Source organism: Zootermopsis nevadensis, unplaced genomic scaffold, assembly GCF_977971745.1.
Source record: "Zootermopsis nevadensis isolate Lab colony 2312 unplaced genomic scaffold, Znev_1.0 Znev_ptg000002l, whole genome shotgun sequence".
NCBI classification, from domain to species: Eukaryota; Metazoa; Arthropoda; class Insecta; order Blattodea; family Termopsidae; genus Zootermopsis; species Zootermopsis nevadensis.
In genome coordinates this window covers 13,235,846-13,263,779 of record NW_028259134.1, presented here as the reverse complement: position 1 = coordinate 13,263,779, position 27,934 = coordinate 13,235,846, and the positions used below count along the sequence as shown (strand labels likewise).

Sequence of the window (27,934 nt, the reverse complement as noted above, 5' to 3'; positions counted from 1 at the left end):
ATGATGCAATGTCAGCGGTGAGAAAAAGAGAGATGTAAGAGAATTTGTTATCGGATTGTGGATAAATATTTACTCATGATTACAACAGGAGCGCGACTAGGAAGAGTCCACGACACAGTCGGACAAAGGCATTCATACTAGTCGGATGCTAGCGAAACGCAGAAAGTATATGTGAGTATTCTCAGCTTCGTTATTTTCCTTTTACCTAGTGACGTCTAATAGAGAAATAACTTATCCTGAATGTGTTCATGTACTACCCGCTTTTAATAGTCAGCACAATGGAATTTATTTGTTTCGTATGATTCTCAAATTAAACAACGATTATTTCCCTAAAGAGGATTAAGAGAACTATCTTAGTAATGATGAAGTGTTGTGTTTCTTTGCGGTAGAACATGAATCTTTAAATATTATTTAGATTTGCTTCAGCTTGAACGGGCTAACTGGGCATTTTGGTAACTAAACTTCAACTTATGGACTTCGTGAGGATAAATAACATGAAATCTGCGTAATGAAGGGTATGATGAATAATTTTAATTATTTTTTATAGAAGTGACTTTAGGTTAGATCGGTTTTTAAAGTACATCTTTGGTTGTTTTTCTTCTATCGAATTTTCTACAAGGTTGCCTTTAATCTTCTGTAAATATGCGTGATCATGTTGCCTTTGTTTCTGGCGCGGATTTCACCGAAATAACAACACTAAGCACTGCCTGTAAAAAGGGATCAACTAACAGGCCTACCGGAAAGTGACACGATCCTCCTATAAATGTCTTGTGTTTCCGGTGCCAGATTATCGTTACACTGGGCGAAGAAAGTCATTGTAAATGGCTAGAATGTTACGAGGGAGGCGGACTCTGATGGATTCTTTGAAACAGAGAAGAGACTGGGGAAAATGATCAAAGGTTTATTTACACTGATTACACGTCACGACAAAATATTATTCTCCGCATTTCAATTGATTAGTTCACACCAACCATCAACGACACGTCACAGCGCGACAGGCCGAAAATCTCGACGATAATATTTTATGCGTCTGAGCCGGTCCGTGTCGGTAAGTGTGAACAGGCAGACAATTGTTGGACATAGACAAAATAGAAATCTGGGATCAGTGATAATCATTATAAGTAATAAGTATGGCAACTAATAGTCATGAAATTTCACCAACCAGGTAATCTACTTATGTGATTCTAAAGGGTTCGTCACAAAATTTCGGGACACGACTCTGCTTCCGTCTTCAGACGAAAATACCTGTAAAGGTAGGTCCTACAGAAGGGACTACAAGCTTTGTTTTAGAATTTTAAACGATAAATGTAGTCAGGAATAACACGAACATTGAAAGTTATTTATAAATTAGTCTATTAATTGTAGGCCTAAAATCAGCCAACCTTTGTTGCGTTAACTGGTGATGAGACATGAGATCGTCTGTCGTTAAGCAATTTTTCCAATTATTTCATTATCAGTTTTCGTATGAATTGTGAGGCACACGTATTATCTTACAAGCTAAAACAGTATATAACGGATAATTGGATATACAACGTATATTATTCATTTACAGCGCCACTGTATAAATAACTACACAGTTATTTAATTTAACTGTTTTGTATTTATTCACTTAATAGCTATGCAATGTTATCAGTCAAGGAATAATCGGAGAGGGATAAATTTGTTTGCTATGCATCTCCTAATGCTAGCAATAAGTCCATTACATACAACGTTTTTATAATTAAATATAATTTACTTTTTGGTGGCATGATAATTATTTAAGGGACCCAGATTCTTTTCCACGTTTCTTCCGGCGGAAGTGACATCACTTATGAATTCATGTTTTTAATTACTTTACTAATAATTTAGTTACTAAGCAAAATAATGGAACTATAAAGATAAAATGGTTTATCTGTTGCCCCGTTTCCAAGAATGTGAGACTCCCAGTATTATAGAAGTTCACGTGCAAGATAACAGTAACCAAGCTGACAGTCAGAAAACCATTTTGCTTGGAACTTGACCGTAAAGAAATGTATAATATGTCGAAAAAATATTTCGGAATTGTAAGAGAAATTCTGGTAACAGGAGAAACTGCTTCGTTGGTCCTTTTGAAGTTCAAATTGGAGAAAAGAGGCTAAGAGGACTACAATAAAGAAATACCTTCCTATCATCAGAATACTGCGACATCAAAGATATTTTCCATTTTATAAGAAACTGAATTGCAGGAAATCATGGAAAGTATTGAATGACCAACATAAACTTCATTGTTCTGCATTGTTAACATGACTTTAAACATTACTTTGTTTTTTTATATTACATGTTGAAAGTGTAATAATTTTTACGTTGAACAAACAGGCAGCTTCTTTTTGTGAGAGACCTTTCATGAATGATGCACTCTGGTTATATCATCCTTAATTTTAAATATCAATGCACTAAACTGGAAGCTAAAATTTTAATAACATATTTATTTATCTTCTAGCAATTTTCTAAACAATGGTACACGTCCTCCCTCAATAATTTTTTCTTTGTTATATATGACAACCAAGTAGCTACGTTTAATACAGGATAAATCACACTGTTGGTCTTCGTCTGACAGCAAAGCAATATATGCTAATTGTTTATTTAAAAGCCGACTTCTGTTTTTAAACATAATAAAATATATGACAGCCCCGGGCAGAAAGTGTTTTACTGTACTTCGTTTAAGATACTTGTAGAATGAAGACAAACGAAGGTACCGGATGCCACAAGTTCAAAGCCTTGTACACAATAAGCTAAAAGTAATAGCAGGGAATTTGCGAATTTCTGGCCACTAATCACTGCCCTACTGACAAAATGTGTGGTGTACATTAAACAATATCATTGTACATATACTTTTATGGCTTTACATATTTCGTAAATGTATGCTGCTCTGCTGTGAGAACCATTTTTAAAGAAACGTCAGCTGTCAATGTTAGGCCGAATACTTGAATGCTGTCTGTCCACAGTCCATAGCGCAGTCGAATGGTACTTCTGTGTGGCTGGTGAAGGTAAATTGTTGTAAGTTTGGGCCTTGCTTCAGCTACACGTACGTCTGCAGCGCCCAACTTACGAAGCACAAAGCATTTTAAATATTTGCGTACGAAAGGTCATGTAAGTGCTCTTATCTTCCTTGTATTAATATAATGCAAATAGCGTACTCGCACGACGTATTAGCAATGCAAGTTTTAAAGTATGATGCCATTAACATATGAGCCATAAACTGTCTTAACTTCGAGAACAAGAGAGAGGAACATAACAAAGCCAGGAGTAGGTGAGTGATAATAAACTTTAATATGAGCAACATAACTTGGTGAAATACTGAATGGAAAGAACTTGGTTGACTCTGTCCTGTCCGGATGTCAAGGTTACCATTTGCATTTTTTTTTTCAGAAACGGAATGATTTACTGACTGAACTTGTTAAGTGACTGAATGTTTAATAAATGAAGAAATAAAACGATAAACTGAGAAGGTCGATATTTTCGATCAGTCGATAGTTATCAGTTTCAGACATAAGAATAGACTATGTGGACGGACGTTAACTTTGCTTTGTAGATATCCTTTTAAATGTATTAACATCTTTCTCCACAACTTTCGATTCTTATGTACAACTGTCACCGTTAGTGTTAACAACTTTCAAGCGTTGTCTTTTACGTAATGCAGCAACTTTTGTGTTTCCCAATAGCGTCAAAGAGAAAAGCGCCGGACTTAAAGAAATAAGAGATGTATACAAACAAATGAATGTGCAAACATGTGACATGCTCCAGTCACCTGGATGTCTCAGTAGTAAACAAGTATTAGCTTATGTTATATAAGAGGAGTAAACTAAGGCGATAATTCAAATAATTTTATGGTAAATGGTTTCAAAGGACAGCGGTAACACGTAGTTGAGTCTGTGAACTGGTTATATCTATATTTTTTGGTCTATGTTAATTTTACAAGTGTCGCAACGTTCAGATGGACAATACGGGTCTCCCATGTACGCCACACACCATAAACAAAGTGGATTGACAGTACTCAGCCACATTTTGAACGAGGCCACTCTCTATGTTGGACTACTCACGGTTGGCGCCGTTATAAGTAAAATCATAGTATTTGCAAATTGTCGAAGACTTCATAATAGAAAAATGCCTCTGAGTGCTTCACAACTAGCATTTACGAGGATATTTATTAATAGTGTTGCCATAGCTACCTACTCTATCTTTATTTCCTCTCATCTTGAGAAAAACGATGCCAATTTTTGCGAAATCCAAGAGATGAAAACGTCTCTCTGAGCCAGTCAGTAGAGAAAATACAGTTTTTTTTCTTTGGGCTACACACCTCGTGTATTTGGGGTCGGAGTCAGAAATTCGTGGTTACCAAGCACCACACATTTTCATTTTTTTCTTATTTTCTTGATTTTAGTCTTCGGATTACAATCGCTCAGCATACAGAGTCTATTAAATACTTGTGAGATAGGTGGATACATTTTGAATGACAGTCAATACACAGGATTTTATAGTCGGTAGTTACGTAACTTCAGTTACTTAGGGTTGTTGCATCGACTCGGAGGTTATGGCATAGACGATCCTCGCGTGGATGGAGAAAACAGAAGCTTCAACTTTTAGTCTGTGAATTTGCCTGGAAAGACTGGAAAAAGTCTAAGGTTTATTCTAGCAATTTCTTGTAGGGACTGAGGAAAACTATGAAAAATATCAGTTATGACATCTATCCTACAGCCGAGAATCGAACGCATTACATACCAAATACGAGTGCTAACCAATGAACTCCGACGTTCATTTCTGATTATTTTATTTCCTTTTGGCGAAGTCCTTCTTCATGAAGCTAAACTGGTGAATAATTTCATCGTATTTTACGAAACCCGAACCAGATAAATCCAATACGAATCTTAACATCGTATTTCTTTCAAATATACTTAAAAATTACCTTCCCATCTTGTCGTTTCAATATCGAAAACTCGTAATTTTATCGTTGCTTACAGCCCACGAAAAATCCATCCACGTTTGAGGTCCTACTTAAAATTTTGTAAAAAGCTAACTTTTTATTTTTCTTTAAGCTGAGTGGCCAGCTCCGCGACTTCTCATCAAACGTCAAGGACATTTTAAAATATTTTAAATCAAGACATCAACACTAAAATTCAGGCCAGGTTTTGTAAATTGTAGAAGTACAACGTCAGAATAAGATTTCGTTTTTCAGAATGGAGGTTCTGATATTATTGACGCTGGCGACTTCGCTGTTGGCGACGGCCCCGCTTGACCCTACGCCGCAACTTTGCCTGAGTGATGCGTCTGGAGGCCTGGCGTGCAGATGCACCGATAGTCGTACTGAGCTCGACGAGCATCTGTGGGAGGTGGACTGTTCCTGTCGCAACTTGACTGCCTTGCCCTCAGAATGGCAGATATTGCCAGACGCGCGCCGTTTGGACCTCTCGCGGAACCAACTCTCACTTCTTAGAGACGGTACGAGCAATCCATTATAAATATCAACACGAAAATTTAAGTTTTCGTAATTTTTTTACTTCTTTATCGTAAAGGTTTGTTTGGACCTATGAAAATCTCTCACCCTGAAAAGACCCTTGTCGACTGCTTATGAATATATTTGCACCGTGAAAATTCACGGTGCCATAATAAGAATGGACCCATTTGAACTGATTTCGGATGAGCTACGTCGTTTAGAGCTGTACTGACCAAACACACGCGTACACCATGAGCTGGTTCAACACATTTTATCTTATCTCTTATTTAATGTATCTCATCGTATTATCTTTTCCCCACGTTCGTATAACGACATTATCAGTCTTATCTGGAATATTTCGAGTCGCCAAGCCAGTCAGATCTTTATAAGCCTACTGTACTTCATCTGTGACCGAATGTTTTGTTTTCCAGCCTGCTATCTGAACATGTAAAGATTAAAACACACAGAAAATAAATGTGCTTGTTGTTTTGTGTCGGTTTCAAATTTGGTGTCTTATGTTAAGGGAAGAACACAAAGTGGAGATGTAATATGAACTGTTCTCTTATGTTTGTTTTAGAGCAATTTTCTCGTTGGGGTAATCTAGAAGAATTGAGTTTAGCACGAAATAAGTTTACATCCCTCAACGAAGCTGCTTTCTCTCGTCTCGCGAATCTTCGTATGTTGGATCTCAGCTACAATATGCTACAAACTCTACCAGTTAAAATTTTCGAAGGTATTTCGGTTCTATCCACACTTAATTTAGAAATGAATCGCTTGCAAGAACTGCCTCCTTATCTGTTCAGTTCAACGTCACATCTGAATTCTCTGATCCTCAGTTATAATACTGCTTTGGGCAAGTATCTCATGAAGTCGACAGAGTTTCTGACCATCGTCCTTCAGAGAAACATTAGTTCTCTCGCGTTAAACAACATGAGTATTGAAAGAATTCCAAATGGTCTCTTCAACGAGGCCAGTCAGCTTCATCATCTCTCTCTGGCTGACAATCCGTTGCGTGTCATTGACGTACTTCCAGCATCACTAGAGAGTTTAAATCTCTCAGGTATAGACGTTGAAGTTCTCGTGTCAGGTGACTTCATATCTTACCCTAAACTCAAGAAGTTGCAATTGGATCGTTTGATTCATTTAAGAAACGTTCAGGAAAATGCATTTGAAGGCCTTGCATCCTTGGAAGAACTGACGATGGAGAACTGTATTCAGCTGCATTCATTTGACGAACGCGCGTTTGGCGGTCCAGATTCTGTACCCATTCCATTAAAACGTCTGTCACTTGCTCGTAGTGGGCTTCATACTCTCAGCAACAAGACATTTTTGCTACTGCAGCCAACGTTGAAGCACGTGGCTCTCCAGGGAAATTCTTGGCGGTGTGACTGTAATTTAGCCTGGATTCATCAAACGAATTTCTCGCTGGAGAACACAGCGTACTTAAGGTAAATACTTAGTTTATTAAATGAATGAAAAAAGAAAAGATGTAACTGCTTTACATGCTCAATTTAAAAATGTAATGAATTTATATCATTCTTTTGGAAATGTAGTTACTGGCCATTGTTTTTATAAGTCTAAACTGCAGGTGCAAGGGGCATATGTTGTTGTGTCTTATTGTAGGACCACTGCCACGGGGTAAAAACCCATTTGCAGTTAATAATAACTAATAAAATAATATATTGACAGTTAGGACATTAATTGTGGTCGACACAGTTACTGTTTTTGTTACTATGGGACGCGGAGAGTATTTGCACGTTGGAGAGATATAAGGTTTAGCTATTGTGAAAGGCTACTTAGGAGATCTAAAGCATAATTACAGGGCCATAAAATTTGTGTATGCCATCATGATTCCATTTTTTCTCCCCTTTTTACTTTCGATTGTTATTTCCTCGCTGCTAGATGCCACTGCGCTGTACTGTAGAATGGACTGGAGGATCTCAGTCCCTGTGCCTTCTGTTCTTGCAGGTGCTTTTCTCCTGATGAACATCACAACAGACTGATACCTTCTTTGGATCTCAAAGATTTTGTCTGCACCCATGAATCTGCAAAGCAGAATACGTACTCTGGTCTTATTGTTGTGATGGACATGTTTCTGATCCTGGTCGTTGTCATTGTCGCTTGTGCCATCCTGATGACCCTCTGGCGCCGTGGTTTCATGCTCTGCACACCACGACAAACCGTGGGAAGGTATTCCCACGTAACTATCGATCCGAGCCGTGCAGAGCTGGAGTGGGACGACAAAGATCTGGACCACATCTGGAGTACGCCCAATGCCAACAGGCAGAATGTTCCTCGAGGGCCTTGATCCATGTCTAACTGATCCTGCTGTGACGTCACTGGTACGACAAGAATGCAGCTCAATATTTCGTCCGTATAGGAAGACTGTGTTTCGTTTTAAAAGAGTTGCCTGGCTCTGTCATTGAAAGATGTTCGTTACTGAATGCAATCAAAGCGATGTGACGCACACAATCGGTGGCAGCCACGACTACACTCGGTTATTAATTAACACTCAACGAAAGGAAAAACTAGTCACTGTTAATATTCACTTGTTTGTAGTAACAGTTTCTCTGGACTTATTTGTTGTGAGTAAAACTGGTATTTTCAATCGTAAAAGGTAAATTTACGATCTGTAGCTTCCATCTTAAGATAAAACATTTGCTGAAAGACAACAAGGGGCTAGCTGTGAGAAATGTGGCTATTTTTATAAGTTTTGGCTCGTCTTACAGCAACAGTAAATGCGATTCAATAAACGTAACTAGAAGCAGCAGGAATGAATGAACGAATGAATGAATAATATTTTACATCAATTAAGATTATATATATACACCATTGTACGTATATATTTATAGTTGCTGCTATGTGTAATATAAATTGATACAAGTGATTACAAAGCTATTTTATTAACGTGGATAGATGTGCTCCTTTCCTTGCTTTGTTTACTCTTCTAGTTATGTATCACTGTAATTTCAAACTTAACATTGTCCACCATATGAAAATGCATAGCAGTTTTCATCTCAAGTGGATATGGGTCATGCACTCAAATTCAGAACTCAGCTATGGACCTGTATAAGATAAGAGTCATTGATAACGTCGCTATCTGTTGTGTGTCGGATATTCTTCCAAAGAAAACAATTATCTTATCTAAAGCTAAACATAAGTCTTATACGTACTTGTAATTCTCACTAGCGCCAAGACTTACAGCGTGATCAGGACCAGCGAAAGGGTGTCTGGCGCCCTAAACGAAACTTCCTTCCCCCAGTCAACTGCCGAAAATGAATATTGTGGGCAGTTATCATTTTAACATCTTACAATTTAGTCTTGGTGTGGCTCCAGATCTCGTAAATGTGAAAGAAATTCACGCTCTTCTAATTCTTTTTAACAGTGAACTTGTTACGAGAAAATAATAACGTTCCTTACAAATTAATGTTTGTGTATACAACTTGTAATCTCTTATTGACAATCAGTAGACAGGGGGTGGAAACTTAAGCGAAACAGCGCCTCTTATCACAAAATCTGGGGTAGAACTGAAAGTGACGAATAAGGGTGCCCATTCACGAGGCAATCCGTCGATTGTCAAATTATCGACTTCACTACACACACATTTTTGTCATATATGATATCAATTATTGTTTTCGGTATTTTAGAAAGCCGCAAATACCTTATTCATTTCTTATAATTTCTCTTGTCGATTTTTTAGCTTTTTATTAAAGTTTTGTCCTAGGCTACCGCTTATTTTGCCCAATGGCTAAACAGGCCGTGTAAAGACTATTCTTACGTTTCAACTGTCCACGAGTATTTTGGCTTTCAGTGTCAAATATACGTTGCTTATGAAAGTTAATTATCGACATAAAGCTTTATCGTTTTTCAGAATTTTTCAACACGAGAAGGCATACATATGTAGCTATTTTTTGGCACAGAAGCTTTGTTAAACGTCCTTTTTCGGGCTTGGCTTGGTACTGCAAAGAAATAAATCTTTATCTCTCACAAATGAGATGCTACTGTAAATTGCTCGTTTGTCATTCATATTTAGTAACAAACTAATTATAAACTATGAACTTTAAGAATATATTATGCTTTCAGTAAAAGCAAAATCAAATACGTATTTTATTTACAGAAGATGAAATGGTAATAAAATGTGTGATGCGGGTGTACTTTCGGGGTTTAACACGTTTGGAAAGAGACGTAAAACTCTATCAAAGAGGCTCCCCGTCTTCAGTGAGCTATGAAGATGTGCCAATAAACCTTAACATCGAATCAAATTTTAAAAACTAAATTGCTGTTATTCGGAGGGGACATGAAGTCCTGAAAAAATATTAACAGTCTTCGTACAGATCGGAGATTCTTAAAGCGTAGTGTGACTGGAATAAAAGCACCAATCTGATTTGTTTGGTGAGCTCAGAATCCCCAGTTGATCCCCGGACAGTCAGTGCCTGACGTCCATTGCGTCAGAGTTCGGAAGACGATGCCTCAAAAGAAATGGTGATCGCATTACTGAGCGGCCACTACATTAAGAATCATAACCGTCGACTAAATGATCTTAATGCCTTCACAGTTTGAGAACAGTAATGCATTTAGGTGCTTGAGGCCCAGAATCCTCGTCCTAATCTCTTCTTGTTCTTCCTTATAATCATCAGCTGTCTTGTGTTTAATTGTTTCATATACACAATATTTCGATACGACATCTTCCTGTTTTTTCAACGAACTATTTGTGGTATAGACAAATTAGTAGATCATCACGTAGTCCACTGTTCCTGTTGTAACCAACATACTTTTTCATACTAGCCACGAGTGGGTCAGTTGCGGTCGAATGGTTAGTATTCTTATTTCATACTGGGGAGGTACCGAGTTCAAATTTCGGTCCGGGACTGGCTATTTTGACTGAAGTTTCTCGTGGTGGTCCTTAACACCTCCAGGCAAGTCCTCGAGTCAATTTTAAATCAGTCCCAACTGCTTCCTTCCACATTCTTATCAATTCATTATTGACTAATCGTGTGACCCTGTACAGAGATATTCAAAGCGTCTTTAAATAAAACAAACTAAATAAACACAAACACTTTTAGGCTGCCATATTAACAAATAAACGTGTGCAAGTGGTCTATCTATTAAGTTTTGGTTTTCAGTACTATCTTACGAAGTTGAAAGATAATAGGTCGATTTTGATCTTCTGGATTGTAACGCTGTGTGGATGTGTTGGTACATCCCAACGTTTTCTAGGAATATCCTTCCTCCATCTTCAGGGTTGAAGATGGAGGCAGTGTGTTCCTCTGAGACGCTGGTGTCTAGCTACAAATTTACACGGCGTCGTAACCCAGAAGGCTAATATCAACATCTTCACTTCGTGACCAACTCTGAGTTGCTAAGAATCGATATGCTCAAAATGACAAGAGGACTTAGCACTGATGCATTGAGTTTGACTTACACAATATGTTGGTTCCCAATACCCTTCAAGTTTCGGGAACTTGTATAAGAATCTGCGATCACGGTGTAATATTACAAATGACGATTCAAACTTACCGCTGGGGAAACGGCTGTTGTACAAGTGTCGCTATTCTGTTTGCAGTGACTGCTGAATCGAGGCTGGGTAAATATAGTTCTTCCTTTCGACGCTAGAGGTGCAACGACGTTTGTACGTAACAGAGAACTGGCGACATCTTCCGATCATACTGATTAAGTGTAATTCGAAATGTGCCTACAGAGTGCATAGATAGGCAACGTGATATGCTAGACATTTTCTGGAGGTACGGTTCGCATCTTGGCTGAGGCACGTCTAACAGCTTCCTTCCTGACCGATCCCCAAATTTTTCTCTTTGCCTTATGATGAATTACAGGAAAACTTTAATTCTGTGCACGATAACCTCCTATCAAATCTTTACCTAAATCTAAGGAGGAAAATCCTTCTTGAGAAGCCAATAGTCGTTTATGTAGTCAAGAAAATGTCTCGTCTCTCGTGGAACACAGAAGTTCATAACCGTTTTTACAACAGACCGCCACTAGACTATGTCCTGAGCCTCATAAATCCGGTCTACACTCACACAAACTATTTTAAAAATATCATTTTGATCACCTGAATAATATAGTAATGACGAGGAAACATAGACGTATTGTGTATTGTTTCTTCAAGATGTTTAACATCTCTCATTTTGTTATCGATGTTTGTTTTGTGAAGATGAAAAATCCTTATGGCAGTAACTGTGTCGTTAGATAACATGGGCTTCTGCGAGCAGCGTACGTGGTTCAGTAGCATGGTGTGTCGTACTTTTAAATGAAAAACCTCGGTAGCGAGGGTTGCCTACCCTTGGGGTTGTAGGCGGTTTGCGGAGACCTATTCTCCGGTTACTCGCGTGTAATGAGTGGGGAGGTTGACGGCGGAGCCCTGTAATTGGCGACACTCATTAGAGCTCGTTACGAGAACCTGGGTCACATTACAGCGCAAATCGGGCGCTGGCAAGGTCATGATCAAGTGACCTCTAGTTGCCACGCGAAGAGCAGACAGAAACGCGGACCAAGAACAACGATTTAGCGTACATCATTAGTCTTTTAGCATATTTATTGAACACGTGGATAATATTAAAATGAATCTTTGGGAAACAGTGGGACCGTGTGGATTGCATTCATCTGGCTCAGGACAGGGCTCTTTTGAACACGGTGATGAACCTTTGGATTTCATAAAATACTGTCAGTTTCTTATCCAGTTGAACGGCTATTAGCTTCTGAAGAATCTTTATTGTCTATTAATTCATTGAAAATGTATTGATTCATTAAACAGACCTATGTAGTCTATTTTCTACTGACCGTACGGTGTTCCTAGGTGCCCGTAGACTGCCTGGCTCCAGATAAGAATCGTTCGAATGAGACGTTTGTATTCTTGAATTGGAATTTAGCTACCTGTATCACTACCATCTGGTGGTCACATTCCAACAACAACATACCGTCCGAGACGCTTCCGTCCCATGTCTAGCGTCCAATACAGTGCTTCAATCGAGATTCTTGCTACGCTAATTATACTACTCAGATTACAAGCAAGCGAAAAGAGGCTACAAGATTCCTGAAATTCCAACACAAAACCATAATGCAGACATGTAATGTGTTACAACGCTTTTTCGCTTCTTTGCATATGAGTAACTTTCACAGACAATAATTAGAAGATTCATTGAAAATATTTCATAAATAGATTTGTTATATATTAATGTTTATGACGATATGTGTCTGTTTTACATAAATTATTGTAATCGTTGTTATTGTAACGCTGTTAAGGAATTTTCCATAGTAACAATATTAACAGATTCTCGGCCTTATAATTTCCATAACTGAAAGTAAAGCCACTGCCTACTATACGTGGTAAAAAAATTTCCATGACCCACTGAATTTTTTCATTGTGTGTAGTTCTTGGCAGTGGAAATTTATTAATAATATCTTTAGTCGTAGAATCGAAACCTACAGTCAATACACCAGTTCCTAGTTTATCCCCTTAAAGCTGAATTTAATCTAAGTAATATTTAAGAATTCAATTCCCACTGTAAAATAAAACAGTACTAAGATCATCTGGTTAAGGATGTTCGAGAAAATAATAACTGTTTAGACTGAGGATCTTACTAAACATACAAGTACAATATTAATAGTTACCGATTGTTAAAACAGCTGTGGACATATATTTGCCACTGGGTTTTAAGGGGTCCATACAAGTTTTAAATAAAAGAGTAATTTCCGCTTACCACTAGTAAAATTTAACAAAACTAAGGAGACCTAACTTTTTATGGGGCATAATATATGAGAGACTGTAGTAGATTTATACCAAACTAAATCATTTATAGAGTTCTCTTATTTATAAAATGGTAACACTGTGTGATTACATTTGTCTGGCTCTGTACAGCGATCGGAGGTGGGTTCTAATGAAAACCGTAGCTACCCATCGGATTCGATAAATTAAAGGAAATTTGACAAGCTGAGCGAATATCAGCTTCTCGAAAGGACTCTCTGTACTATAATCTACAGCCTGCATGCTCAGCATGAAAATTCACAGGAACACCAGATACTTCGTAAATGAAGTGAGAAATATGGCGAATGTCAACATAGAAACTTCTTATGTCAAGTCAAAATGCACTTTAACCACGAAGATAAATCTGAGCTCCTTTTGATGTCCTAAACTAGAATGGTTAAGCGGTTTATGCATTGTCTTCCCCAGACAGATTCAAGGCCCTTGATATCAAGTGGACATGCATTCCTTACGAAAGATTGATACACATTAGAGTATACCGCTATAAATTACGGAGGTAGGAAGTTTAATTGAACAGGCAAGAAATTCCAAGCACATTACGAACACTGAAAGTGATCCAATTGATTGTTCTCGAGGTAGACCTTACAGGTGGATCTCATGACAGAGAATCCGTAAGCATATTTTCTGGAAATGCCGAACCCATAGATAACAATTTACAGTTGCATGATTTTATGGATGCTGGTCTTCTGATAGCAACGCCGTGTGGACTGAGCTGAAGATGGAGGCAGCATGTTTTGTACGAAACGCTGGTATCTACCTACAGCGCAGTAGCCCACAAGACGGGCGCCTTATTAAGTTAAATGTGCTTGGGTCTGACGCCGTAAAGGAACCTGAGTTGGAATTTTTAAAATAATATTTCAATTGTAGAAGAACTCATCCTGTTAATGTCTGAAGCCATACATACACATTTCATAATGAAGATGGACAGAGATACATTGTGCGGCATATGACAAACAGACGAACGGACGGAGACGGTATAATACCCTTATCACACGGCAGAGTGGACTGCTGTGTCAATTAATTAACATTTCCAGTATACATTACATTAATTACAGCATTAGCATAAGTCCAATTAGCATTAATAATTGAAATCACCCATGACTGCTTCTACTCAGTGCGTCGATGCATGTACACAGTACAGGCTTACCACAAAACGGAGTCACTATACGTCATAATAATGATGTCTGAAACCGAACTAGGGACGTGCTAATAAGCTAGCTACCACAGGCACAGATGATAAGAAGGCTGTACATCGGCCAGGAAATATTGTTGAATTAAAAGTAATTTCTGAAGTTTGTCAGTGTGAATCAGACTACAAAATGCAAACTAAGCGAGTGTGTTGGTATAACAATAGATGCCAGTTTTGTTTCCTGGTTCTGTAGACTGATTTATTCCGCCATCCGCTTAACTGTTTTGTTCTTAAGTTCGGTATGACATCATATAATCCAAATCCTTAGCGGCGGCAGTCGAAAAATTATATTAGATAAATATTAACATCATGCAATGCAATACAAGGTTTTCTAAATGTTAGAACTTGAAGATTTTACGGCGACGAAATTCAATAAAATCTTTTCGGGTAAAGGTCATGTCAGTTGCGGACAAAAGACCAGCGTTTCGAAGACAATCTCCGCCTCTATCATCAGGGTAATTATGATATGGCCTGTTGACAGAGGAGATTTTATTGATTCTGAAATGCTGTAGGTTATAGATATTTTAAACGCTGTGTAATCTTTGAACGAAACTAATGGACCTAAACTTTGTCAGTATGAAGAACAAGAAAATTATGAAACGTATATTAAGGCAAATGCTTAGATATTACATTTATTATTAGGTTATTTAACGACGCCGTTTTAATTACATAGATTATAAAGCTTCGAATCTGATACGAAGTAGTAAGTAGGCAAACGTTTAAGGTTGGACTTCGTAGATATTTCAAGTTATTACTCTAGCATCTGAAACCAATAAGATTCCTCACGATAGCAGACCTTTGGGCCCAGAATCGATCTAGAAGCATGCGTCCTAAACACTGAATAGCGATATTTTTAGTTAAAAGATGTACTGTCACTACAGATCACGTAGAAACAGTTCTTGTGACATTCTAGCAGCAGGATTCCTATCCGTCAACAGATTTCATGTTGAAGACGTGATGTCTTTTGTTCCATGCTGTCCTGTATCGAATCTGAATATAACAGAAGATTAGAACCACGAAGGCATCCGATATACTTTTCTGTCAATATGGCTGTCAGATATAAATGCAAGGGGGAGAAACTGAAATAAGAAGGGGGGTGGGGGTTGCGTTAAAAGCTACACAGGATTTTGTTGCTTGTCAGCCCGTGACGGACAAGACTCGGCGGGGGTTGGAAGAGAGATGCTCATGTTTCAAGTGGTCATGTCCCCCCCCGCAGAGTTGGTACTCCTGCCACATGTTATTATAGATCCACTCACCCGATCCAGGTCAGTCTAATGGCGTGTGGGCCCCTTGAGGGCACCGTCTCCCACCACAGCGTCAATATTCCTACACGATAGGAGCCGCACCTTTTTTACCCGCTGGAGTCCCATCTGGATGATCCCTAAGCCGAATTATAAGTCGGTTTTATGGCAGATTTTCAATTCGTTAACCGCGGATCCTCTAAAGCCAAGGTGCAGATACATTAATTAGCTTTAATGAGATCTTAATTTCCTTAAATCAGGCCAATATAACAACGCCTCGTCTAATATTGCGACGCTTCAAATTACAACCAAAATAAAGATCTTCTATTTAACTTCAATTTAAGTAACACACTAATTTAAATTACAATTCATAAAAAGCAATCTGATTATTTTAGGAACATTAATATGCAATTGAACCTAAATTTGAATAGTTATAACTACAGATAATCATCTTCCATTATTTTTATTGTATAATATTAAAAATTGCGGGTCATTATATAAAATGCTTTTATTATTGTAAGACCAATTCTTTGAATCCAAGTTTTTTTTATAAAATGACTTCAATCTTTTAAGAATCATTATCTTACAAACGCTACGTTGAAAATTATCAAAATAACTTCTGCTATTTACTTTAAATAATTTTAAACTTCTATTTCAATTTATACAAATAACAAGTTCTCGTTTATTGCGTTATCATAATAGTCTGAGATAATCTCATCCAAGTTCACCAGATCATTGTATCATCCATCATTGTTACACTGAAAGGATGTGATTAGTAATCACAAACGGCTGACAAGTTGACAGAGAAATCTGTGTAGACACTCTGCTTGTAAAAACCCTAATCCCTGCTAGCGTGTTTCATATGTTTCACGTAACAGATGTAGGCAGGATGTCAGCAAACAGAAAGTGAATACTATTTATTCGACTGAACTGCTCTACAGTTTACTCCTGTTAATAAGGCAACAAGCACCTCGCAGAGCAAACATGATTTCGTTGTTGGATATCTATTGTTTACAACACAAGATTGGGATGTGGATTTCAATGTTTAATCACAAAAACTGAAATTAATTTGGAATTTATTTTTTGATCGATTCTCCATTCAGGAATTTAAAATAAAATGTTAAAATTTAAATAAATGACTCAATAAATGGTTGACTGGAGGTGTTTGTGGAAGACGGAGCTTCATTACAACGCTTATAGAAGATTTGGATCATATCCAATTGAAGCCAGTCTACACCCCGCGATATATTTATCAAACATCTAGTTCAAACAGAAAGAATTTTTCCACTACCGATGCGTGCTACATGTCTAGCCAATCCAATCTTTCTTGATTCCATCACACTAGTAATATTTTGTGCAAAGAATAATTTGTTCGGCTCTTATCATACTACATCTGTTTCGCCTATTTTCCTTAGAATTTTGTTCTCTAACACCTTCCACCTATGTTATTCCAGTAGGGCGAAATTTTAACATTTATAACGCGCAAAAAGTAAAGTTGGGTAAATTTCAATTTTTATTTTCTGTAGAAGATGAAAACATACAAGTTTCTGAACAGTGTGCTATCGAGCATTCCTATAATTCCATCTCGTACTTAGTTCGTGAATGCAGTTTTAATTCGTGTTAATTATGCTCCTAACCGACACAAAACCTCACACCTCCGTACATGAGGTTTGACAGACAGAATAAACTTCAAGGATTCGAAATATGAAACGCGCTTAAAAGGTAATGTTGCTTAGTCCTTTTACACATTCACACCTGCTTGTTGCTTTATACATCCTATTCCAAACCCCCTTCACTTAAGCTCATGCATCTTTGAGCCTGTACCTTCTAATAGTCATCGTAATAATAACACAGCAAAACCAATGGGATTCTTCAACATTTGCAAACATATCACCTTTCTGACGTGGAGCAGTGAGATGCTGTAGAGATAGTGCACGTCTGGAAGAGAGAGACGAAGACGGAGTGATGATAGTCGAGAAAGGAAAGTGTATTCAGAAAGCCTCGCATTATCCTGGTACAAGGCGCAGTTATCTCAGCTTCTTATCAAAGCAGGTACAGTGGATTCAGAAGTTATAAATAAGAATTTCAAAAGAAATGTGCCAGACAATGACAAGTGTCACAAAGGACGAATGTCGATCACGACACACTGGCAAAATATTTCCTATAGCATACTAATTTAAACGTATTGAAAATATTGCACGTATTTGGCGAACCTGTAAACATCACCACCTAATTCTGACACCTGCCATGACAGATCTACCTGTGTGAGATACAGATGTCCCTAAGAATCATGTCATGGCGTGGAGGAAGTTTCGTCTAGAATCCCTTTATTCTTTCCTGTTGGGTCCAAACTCTCAGCAGCCTGTTTTTGACCATGAATCAAGAACGTAAGTCGCAACATCAATTTTAACTTGAGAAACAGCTTTTATCGACTAGCTTCCACTTTAAGTGCTACTTTTCATAAGCACAACTGCAGAGTAGATTAAGGTGTACATATATTTTTGCTTTCTGCCTTGTTTCTCCTCTCAAGAAAGAGACCAGTGTTCATTTAAGCATCTGAACGCAGTGAATTTCATCACACCCCTCCCCTCTTCACACACTTTCTATTCCCCCTTAATCCTTATACTACCAGCAGAACCATCATCAGTCATGAGTTATTTCATATGAGAAAAGAGACTTGTGGTTGGTTCTGTGGGCTCCAAAATCGGCTTTTCCAACTCACTGATTGACAGCTGGGAAACAGTTGTACTGTGCGCTGTTGGTCCAAGCTAGTCTTTCCACAATACATCACATTATATGAAATGTTAATCTATTACGGATTTGTCATGATTTTCAGGGGCGAGTGTCCTAGAATATGCTGTAAGCTGTTTGTTATTTTTGTGTTTTATACAAATCCCTACCCCTTCCCCGTTCTCCCTAACAACTCACCCACCTTCTCACCCCTACACAAAACATGGCTGCAATAACAAGCAACCCCTTTAATGCATTTTTGCCTACTTTTTTTTTTACTCCAAATCCTATCCATCCTACATTAGCTTAAAGCATTGTTTCGAAATCCGCCCATACATACAAACTCTATTAAGCTTAGGGTCTATATGTAACCAACAGAGTGTGATATACGTAATCAGGCTAAGGCTTGCGAGTACCATTTACGGACTTCGTATAACAATTTTCATCATCTTCATTGACCGATCTCTCATCCCATTAAAGCAACATCGAAAGCTTGCTTGCCCCTAACATTTTATAGGCTCAAGTCTATAGAATCGTCAAGATTAAAACAGGCCTACACTTGTTTAATGTTGTAAGAGGAGGATGGAGGATGGATGGAAGTGTTTCAGAACAGGATGCTGAGAAGAACTTTGGGATGTGAGAGGTTTTTAGCTTCTACTCTCAGTAAATGTGCCTGTTACTGGGACGATTACATCAAGGATTGTACAGACGCGCAGAGCGCATAGGAAAGGTGAGAATACATATATAATATTAGTTACAAAGCCAGGAGTTAAGAAACTACTTTGGATACTAGACCTATACGGGAGGGTAATATTAAAAGGATTCCTAAAGAAATAAGTTGTGACGATGTGGATTGGATTCTTGTGGCGAGAATTTTTAAACAATGAACATGGGGTTCAGTAAAAGACACAAAAATTGTTTACAGCTCATCGATTTTTAGCTGTCCGAGAAGAATTCTGTTCAATGAGCTAATTGGGTTAAACAAGTAGAATAAATTAGATAACACCAGTAGGAAAGTTCACATCAACATTGTGGATATGAACACAAATATCCTAGTTCACAACAATCCGACAGTTGTAATAAAAGCTTGTTTTCTTTAAGTTATATAAGCTTAACAAACACTCATTTACGAAATGAGCATAAAACACACAGGCGTACTTAAACTTGTTCCATCAGAGTTGACGTCCTAAACAACCGGCACTTAAAAATATCAATGCGATAATTTTTCTATAATTATTCTCATTTATTGACTTTTTCTTAAAGAAACGGAGACATTGCATGATTCGCGCTTCGACGTCCGGACTTCCCCTCGACTTTCTGGGCCATTCTGAATATGTAAAGTTGAGGAAGACGCTGTGTACAGGCCCATTTCGTGAACTACAAGAAATTCTGGTGGTCCCTTTTTGTTTTAGAACGGGATACAATTTGAACTATAATCAAAATAAAACTGTGCAATATTTCACAAACAAGGTCAATGCGGTCAATCGGCGCCCCTCGGGCCACATATGGCCCGAGACCACTTGTAGTCAGATCTGCGAAATTATTTGTTAATTTGTTACTCGTTGCTGTAAGCTCATTTATTTTCTTCACTACGAAGGGTATGAGTGTTATATCGTCTGCTGGTTTACGTACAAGTACCACACACGCTATTGATTTTAAAACTCTGACACGAAATTCAAAGGACAAATTTAAAATATCATGTAACTCTTTTGTAATTTGTGTACACTTAAATAACTTTTACACTTGAGATTTAGGACCTAGTGAACAGATTTGTTATATCTGAATAAATATTGTTAAATTTAACAAAAATTGACTACTAGTTCCAAAAATAGTGCCAAGAGATGATTCTTGGCCCTTGGGTCCAACGGGAAAACAATTCTTGGCCTAAGGGAAGAAAATAAACTGGACCACCCTGAACCAGGTTATAGTAGTCCGTGGGTCACAAGTGGGAGGTGGGGGATTTGGAGGCTCACTCGTAGGCTGTGAAGCGGTGAAGTGACAGTCACCCGGATTCCTCTCAGCAACCCGCGTGGCTGAATCGTTGTCATACCAACTGCACGGCAGGTGTCCTGCTTCCAGGACCTAGTGCTGGAATGTCCTGGTTCCATCGGCGACATCTCGGAACTGCATTACCGTTCTTCATAGAAAGCCAGAAAAGAACTAGCCTATGTAAAAATCTTAAACGAGTGTCAAGATATTGTCAACACGTGATCGACCTTCTCAGTTCTTACAAGGCTGATCCATGCAGTCAGTAAGAAGTATAAATTTACTGTCTTTAGTTGCACAATTATAAATTTTTAAACTAACAAGCAATTCCCAACTTTTCCTTTCCTGTTTACTATATCTTCTCATGCTTCCTTTCCCCCCATTTTGTTCCCTTCCATTCCTCCCCTCGTTTTAGAATTATTATGGAAGTAAAAAGAGAAATACAAACAGAAAATAAATTTAAAAAATAATTAATACATTGTTACTGTTATATATTATACCGGCGTTGTTAATCAGAAGCCATCCGAACAAGAATAAGCTGTGCCTGCTCAGAAACCATAATTCGATAAACTTAAATTTCTGTGCATATGGATTTACATCCATTAGTTGCGCGATTATTATCAACACCGACAAGCGAAAGACAGAGACAGTTCATTACAATCAACACAGATTTGTCTGTACCTGGTTCATCAGTAGTCAATTGTTGATAAAATAATTGCTGACTGAAAAGTCACGGGCATCAGAACAGCAAATATACCTTCATTAAAATTAACTTTTTTTTGGCATTAAACGAAGGGAATACGAAAGAATTGTTGCCGTGACCATGACACGATGCTAACCTGTCTAAGACCTCTAACTGACATTAGTAGTGTCATTCAGATTGCCACACATCGGCAGAAATATGCCTTTGAAGAATTGAGTTTCCAATGACCTTGAAAACTTAAAAGGGCTCTATTAGTTAAACCCACTGAGTGAAGTTGTCGTGACCATGACATGACGCTGACCTGTCCGTTACCTCAAGTTGACATGATTATTGTCACTTAGATTCCAGCAGATCGGCTGAAATGTGCTTTTGAAAATATGACCTCCAAGTAAAATTGGTCATAAAATGACCTTAGTATTTTTAAATGTCTTCATTCTGCAAAACCTATAATTGTTATTGTCGTGAACTTTATTGACATTAGCAGATACGTGACCTCAACATACCTATCCCATAACAAGGAAAGTTAAATCGATGCAAACCTAACTACATAACTCAACGTAAAAGTCCGAAACATAATCTAACACATCCCAGCCTAGCCTACCCTAACCTAACCCAACCTAACCCAAACTAACCTAAGTTTGGTAGCCCCATCTTTTAGAATGTTATTACCCTGACTTAGACGTGAAGTTAATCTATATGTGGCTTCAAACTAACATGATTGTGATCATACATATTAATGCAGTTAGGTATAAAAGCGTGAGAGAAAACAGACTGGGATAAATAAGAAAGAGCAGAGCGAAAACAGATGAGACGACAGGGAGACAGGAGGGCGAGAAGTTTCGTACTTGACACAACTGTTGCCACTGTCTGTATTGATCGCGGCCCACACTATTCAGCCACGTGGAAAGAACTGAGTTTCAGAAAGATATTTCCTCTTCCAATTTCATCCCTGAGTCAAGTTTTACACTTGTTTTCATTTCTCTATCTCTCTTTCTCCCCCTCTAGTTTCTCCATCAGATTTTATTTCCATTCTGTTCTTTCTGTTCTTCATTTTCACTTTATATGTTTTTAATAAGAGTCCACAGGGTTCATTATTCTCGCCTGAATCTCTATGAATGGAACAGAACACGTTGGATGCTAACAGCCGAGTTTGAAACTTTAACTTTTTTCTTTTTGCTGGAGGTTGCTTTCCTGATGATGATGACATATGTCACTTGCATATTACTTACGAAATCATTTATTGGTCCTTCATCAACTGATTCATTAATCGATCAACATAAAACCTAACCGAACTAATTAGCCCATTTAATGCTCAACAAGAATCCTTCAGCAGTTGTTATTTTTCTGATATAAAGAGAATTCATTTGGCGTAAACATAGAAATCCTGAAAGTAAAGACCGTTTGGGAGTTTATGCCTTATTATTATCTAATAATATTATTGCGAGTTTAATCTGAATTAATGGAAAAGAGTGGATCGCTGTTCGTGTTATAATCCTGCTCGTCACTGTTTAAACAAGATCTGAAGTTTAACTTTGACTGATAGCAACGATGATTTTTCTGGTGATCAGTTTCGTCGATAGGACGTAAGAATCGGACGTTTTGGAACTGATGACAGAGGATATAGTCTCCGAAACATTAGATTTTTATCCCATTTAACGCGTCATATCATCCAAGAATACGTCAGTATGGAAAAGAATGCAAGTCATTGGATTCGACCCTGGAACCCTTCGAATGGGAATCAGACTTTACCACTGAGCTTACTAGCTCATTTCGAAGCCCATGTATGTGTATAATCCGATGAGTGTAAATTACTGAGCCTTGTTTCCGTTACAAGATTTGAATATCAGTTCGTTAACGCTGTTAACAGCGTAATCAAAATAGTTACTGTCCAAGTAATTTTGATAATGCTCGGACCATATATACGAGTAATCCAATGTATCAACCGCATGATACCAACAACAGATGACGTAGTTATCCATTCTCCTGGAACTAATGCCTATAGTATATACGATCTGAAATCTCTTGAAGCGTGTGATTTGTCCCTTTTAAACCATCATCATGTGATCACAGAGGGGTGGAAACGCCACGAGCTTCGCATTTCGTATGCTAAATGCAGTTTAAATAATTTCTTATGAAGTACCAAAGTGAATATAATTACTCCAAAATTTTTATTGAAGTCAAATGCTGCAGGACTGTCACCCCTCTGACCCCTTATTCATGTTCAATGTCGAAAATAAATGGAAACGACAATAAATCATAACTAAACTTATATTTATGATTAGAATAAGAAATGAAATTTAAGAAAATTTTATATTCGCATGGACCGTCTTAAAATATAGCTGTAAAATCCTCGGTGTAGAAGATTAAGCTGTCATTTTAACTGCTGTTTTATCCGTCGATTCTCTCACTTTAAGGTACAGATGCTGGATTTTGGGGGCAAAAATCTAAACGTGGGCGAGATTAAGTAACAAACTATTTTAGAAAATTACATAACGAGAAGAATGATAATAAGTATTGATCACATAGGCTAAACATTGTTACGGTGATTAATTCAAGAAAGATAGAATGCGTGGAACATGAATTTCGTGTGTGGGATGAGAAACGCACGGAGAACTTCAGTCTGAAAAACGTTAAGGAAGTATAATATTAAACGGATCATAGATGAAGCAGGATATGTAAGGTATGGAATGGACTTAACTGGCTCAGATGGCTGTGAATTCATGGGTGTTTGTGGAAAAGGCGATCAACTTCAAAATTCCCGAAGAGCGAAGAATTGAGAAATGCTTAATCGTCTGAGAAAATATGAACGAATAGGCTTAATTTGTTGACGTCGGATACAGGCCCGTAATTGTCTGAAACGGGGTTTTTGTGAAGAATACACACAAAGAGAGGCTAGGGAACATTACAATTTAATCATTAGGCCTATTTATTTTAGTGATTAATTTATAGCCATAATTTCATCTTTTGATATAAATTCTCCATTTAACATGTTGTGTAAACTGAACGATTATCGTAGTCAGCAAGCTCACTGATAATGATGGAATAATTTATCTTTTATTACAGCTACAGAGGCGAAGACTTCATATCAACGAGCTGCATGTGTCAGTACGTCTAATAATTATTAGACGGACTGACACATGTAGTAGGCATATTTTTGCGTACTTTATTTGGCCCATTTTAATGAGGAAGTATGCATGTAATGCCACCAGGTAGCCATGTTGCCACGTACCAAGAGTCGGTTATCGGCAATACTATTTACTAATTTGTGAAGTCTGAGCAACACAGATCGTGTTCCTTTAATTGGAATTGATATTTTAAAAACATACAAACTATATTTCCCTATTTTAAACTTTAGAGGAAACAAGTATAAAATCATTAATAAATTACATGACAAAAAAATTGTTTGTGACGCATATGTTAGACCAGGGTGATCCAAATTTGTTTATTCCTTCGGGCCAAGATTAGTTTTTGCATCGGACCCAAGGCCAAGAATTCCCCTCTGGCACTACGTTTGAAAACTAGTAGCCAATTTTCGTCATCATTAATAATATTTACGCAGAAGTACATTACCACTGTATGCTTTATGTTGAAATACAAATGTTATCCAAATGTACATTAATTGCTATTCAGTAAAATATTTTTTTAAATTTGCTGCTGCAAAAATTTGTACCTGATACAATTTTTACCTCAAAATCTTACATCTTACGGTAGAGTTTTTTAAGTCGATAAAATGTGTCAAATTTGCACATAAAGCAATAGACGATACAATAACTGTGATTTCCCCTCCCCCTAAGTTATTCTGAGTAAATAAAATAAATACAATAACTAGTAACAATTTAACAAATAATTCTGCGTCCATGGTTACAAGTGGTTTGCAGGTCCATACATACTTCCAGACATATTAACTTGAGTCACAGCTTATGTGCAAAAGAATAAAGCACACTTTACATGAGACGAAAGACGGAAGTAGATGGCTCTGTCGCATGCCGCTTCCTGTTTCTCTTGTTTCTCCCCATGCAACCTCCTACCTTCCCTGACAACCTGCTCAGCTTCCTTTATCACCTTCCTTCCTAATTATTCACCCTCTTTCCCCCACGGTTCTGTATTTCATTACCAGTTCATGGGTCTAGGACGGTCAGACTGCACTTCTAAAACTATAATTCTCATGTAAGTTGAAAAAAAAATCTGTTTTTGGTTCACTCTGAACTCTAACATAATAATAAGACCCAAAGGGATAATAGGGTCCCAAATTGATAGTGAATCTAAAAGTTTTAAACAAATGATTTTCATATGCCAGGTCACTGCTTTTTCTTAAACAATTAGAGGACTGTAGTGAAAAGTATTTGATTAACAAAACAAGAACACTAAATTAAAACTACCTGATTGATTACATAACAAATTAACCGACACACCAAGTAGGAAGTAATGAATATGTCAATAAATACTATGCGTGCAGATTTTACTTCGAAATGCACAATTGTGCTTTAATTAAAAATCAAGTTTAACTTCATAAATCTGATTTCTTATTAAAAGGCTGGCTTCAACTTATTCGAGCATTAAGTCCTACAGGTTAAAACAACTGTGGCTAGAGATCGCTGTTGGAAACAGAATTAACGAGACTCCACGGTCATTTACTTCGCGACAATTTCTTCTTTGATTAGGCACAGTTTAACGACGTTGTTACATCTGCAGATTATACAGCACTGAAAGAGATGTGAACATGACCATGAAGGTTACAGAGAGTAGGATAAATTTAGCTTCTTTCAAGGTAGACTAGCGTACTATCCCAGTATTTCCTTTCGATGGACTGAGGAAGTCCACGAAAAAGTCAGTTAATCTAACCAAAATTCGAACCAGTCACCTTAATAATACAAGACTATAGGTCACATTCAAAGTACGTCAACCGTCTCAGTGTGAAAAAGTGGTTACAGAGAACGGTCTACTGCCTCTGCAAGTTTGTACAGTCATTGGGGTCAAAGTGTACTGGGGTCAACGAGCAGTTTGTATCATCTTGAGAGACTATTCACGTGAGAGACTTCGTGGGACGGAAGCTGTGCGTAATTTACATCTAATCAGAAGACATTATGATTGATAGTATCCTACAGTGTAATAAATGACAGAAGCCTATGCGTAGATTGTACCAAACTACAGGGTCTTCACAAAATGACTGAATATTTAAACTTAATTCTCTTTCTGAAATAACGTCAAAAACGGAGATTTACACATTGAACACCGACAAAACAACAAACCGACGCCTAACTTTCGTGTAACTCAAGTGGTTTTACTTTTGAAATAAGACTTTGCATAACCGTCATGCAAATATACAATTGTCAGCCCTTTCGCAAATACCCTGATTTAGATCTACGTCATTACGTCTTGCGTTAACAGCTACAGAAATAAGTCGATTATGTCCGATCATGTTGGCACAGCTGTTGCGAGAGACTCGGTCTACGTAGCAGGCTTAAAGCAGCTACCCTCCTTGAAGTCAGTCCTGGTCTCGTTCACTCCTTCCAAGCGACGTTTCGGAGAGACCACAGCCTACTACTTCCCGTCACCATTTGCGATTATCTAACAATCACATCGCACTCTGGACAGCTTCTTCAGTTAAAACAGCGTCGTCATACAACTTCTATATCAATAAATATATATCCTATCTATTTGAATGACTGGGTAAATATAAACGTAATACAATTTTATTTTTAGGAAGGGTTTAAAATATAAATTAAGAAAACGGTACACAAACTGCGAAAAGCGAAAACATTATGGGATGTTGAGAGTTTGTCCTGGCTGTACTATGCGTGCTACATGCTCCATCTCATCCGATGTGATCTTATCATCTTAATAGTGGGCTATATGCCAACTACGTGTTGGGTATTAGGCCCAACAAACACTGACGCTTTCTATTTCTTTATTATTCGCCATTAGTTGAGTATTTATCGTTCTTTTTCGTTTTATTTTTCTCCAAAATGCTACCTTGTTACTTCTTCAGTTTTTGAGCCGAAATCGAAATGTTTTCTGTGGCACCCTGTTCTTAAACGCCGTCAATCCAACCGTTTCTTCGTCCCTTAATACGAGAGACCAAGGCTTACACCCATACAAAACAAGATGTAAAACGATATTGTTCTTTATAGGCATTTTAATGTTTCATTTCCTTGATAACAGAATGAATTGTGATTAGGCTGCGTAATGACTTTGTAGATTTAGCATCCTCTTGTGATGTAGCCCAATCTAAGAAATCAGTAATTCGTCTTACATCATCGGTAGCAAAATTTAATGGTCGAAATGTCTGTAGTTAGAATAAAAGGCGTGGACGCTTTGCATAGTATCAGGTCATTCCAGAAAACACTGATTCCAATAAGAACTCTAACTGCCTGTGCACATTTCGCAAAGTCGTGTACGAAGGCTTCGAACATTCGGTTCTGTACAGAAAAAAGAACAGGGTATGAGACGCGTTCCACAGTGACCCTGCCGGTAATTAGCCGTCTTCTCCGTTGACTTGTACAGAGGTTTCGGAGTGTATTATAACGGAGCAGCAACGCCCTTCCAACAAGCAAACAAGGAGAGTGCAGTAATGTCACCTCCCTCCCCAAGTCTCGGCGCAGTCCCCCTCCCCCGCCAAGCCAGTTTTTGCTGCTACGGAGCCCAAACAGACCTGAAACTTATCCTATCGCACCAGCACTGCCTCGTGATTGGCAGGGCTGACGTTGATGGACGGCGTAACCATGACAACGAGTCTACGATCGGCCAATCAGGGAGGAGTCTAGTAACAAAGATTTCCCCCTCCACTGACTCTCAGTGGAGGGGGGTTGCAGCTGCTGGTCGTATCGGAGCGCGCTGTCGTCCAAGTGGAGGAGGGGTT

General features: G+C 38.0%; 1 protein-coding gene across 5 annotated transcripts; it reads left to right on the top strand.

Moving 5' to 3' along the window:
- Positions 1-61: 61 nt before the first annotated feature.
- Positions 62-9,548, top strand: LOC110832185 (uncharacterized). 5 transcript variants are annotated; one of them, XM_022068979.2, is made up of 4 exons: positions 62-171; positions 5,192-5,454; positions 6,027-6,897; positions 7,418-9,548. In XM_022068979.2, the coding sequence occupies exons 1-4, from the start codon at positions 146-148 to the stop codon at positions 7,755-7,757; spliced, it is 1,500 nt and encodes a 499-aa protein (XP_021924671.1). In that variant the 5' UTR covers positions 62-145; the 3' UTR covers positions 7,758-9,548. The 5 variants fall into 5 exon arrangements, with proteins under 5 accessions (XP_021924671.1, XP_021924675.1, XP_021924674.1 ...); XM_022068983.2 differs by lacking the exon at positions 62-171 and adding an exon at positions 603-1,048; XM_022068982.2 differs by lacking the exon at positions 62-171 and adding an exon at positions 2,371-3,108.
- Positions 9,549-27,934: the final 18,386 nt, after the last annotated feature.

Bases quoted from the DNA above. Each gene is read 5' to 3' on its own strand.
- LOC110832185 (XM_022068979.2), top strand. From the start codon at position 146: ATGCTAGCGAAACGCAGAAAGTATAT. The intron at 5,455-6,026 runs GTACGAGCAATC...TGTTTGTTTTAG, and splicing joins ACTCTCACTTCTTAGAGACG to AGCAATTTTCTCGTTGGGGT. The intron at 6,898-7,417 runs GTAAATACTTAG...CTGTTCTTGCAG, and splicing joins GAGAACACAGCGTACTTAAG to GTGCTTTTCTCCTGATGAAC.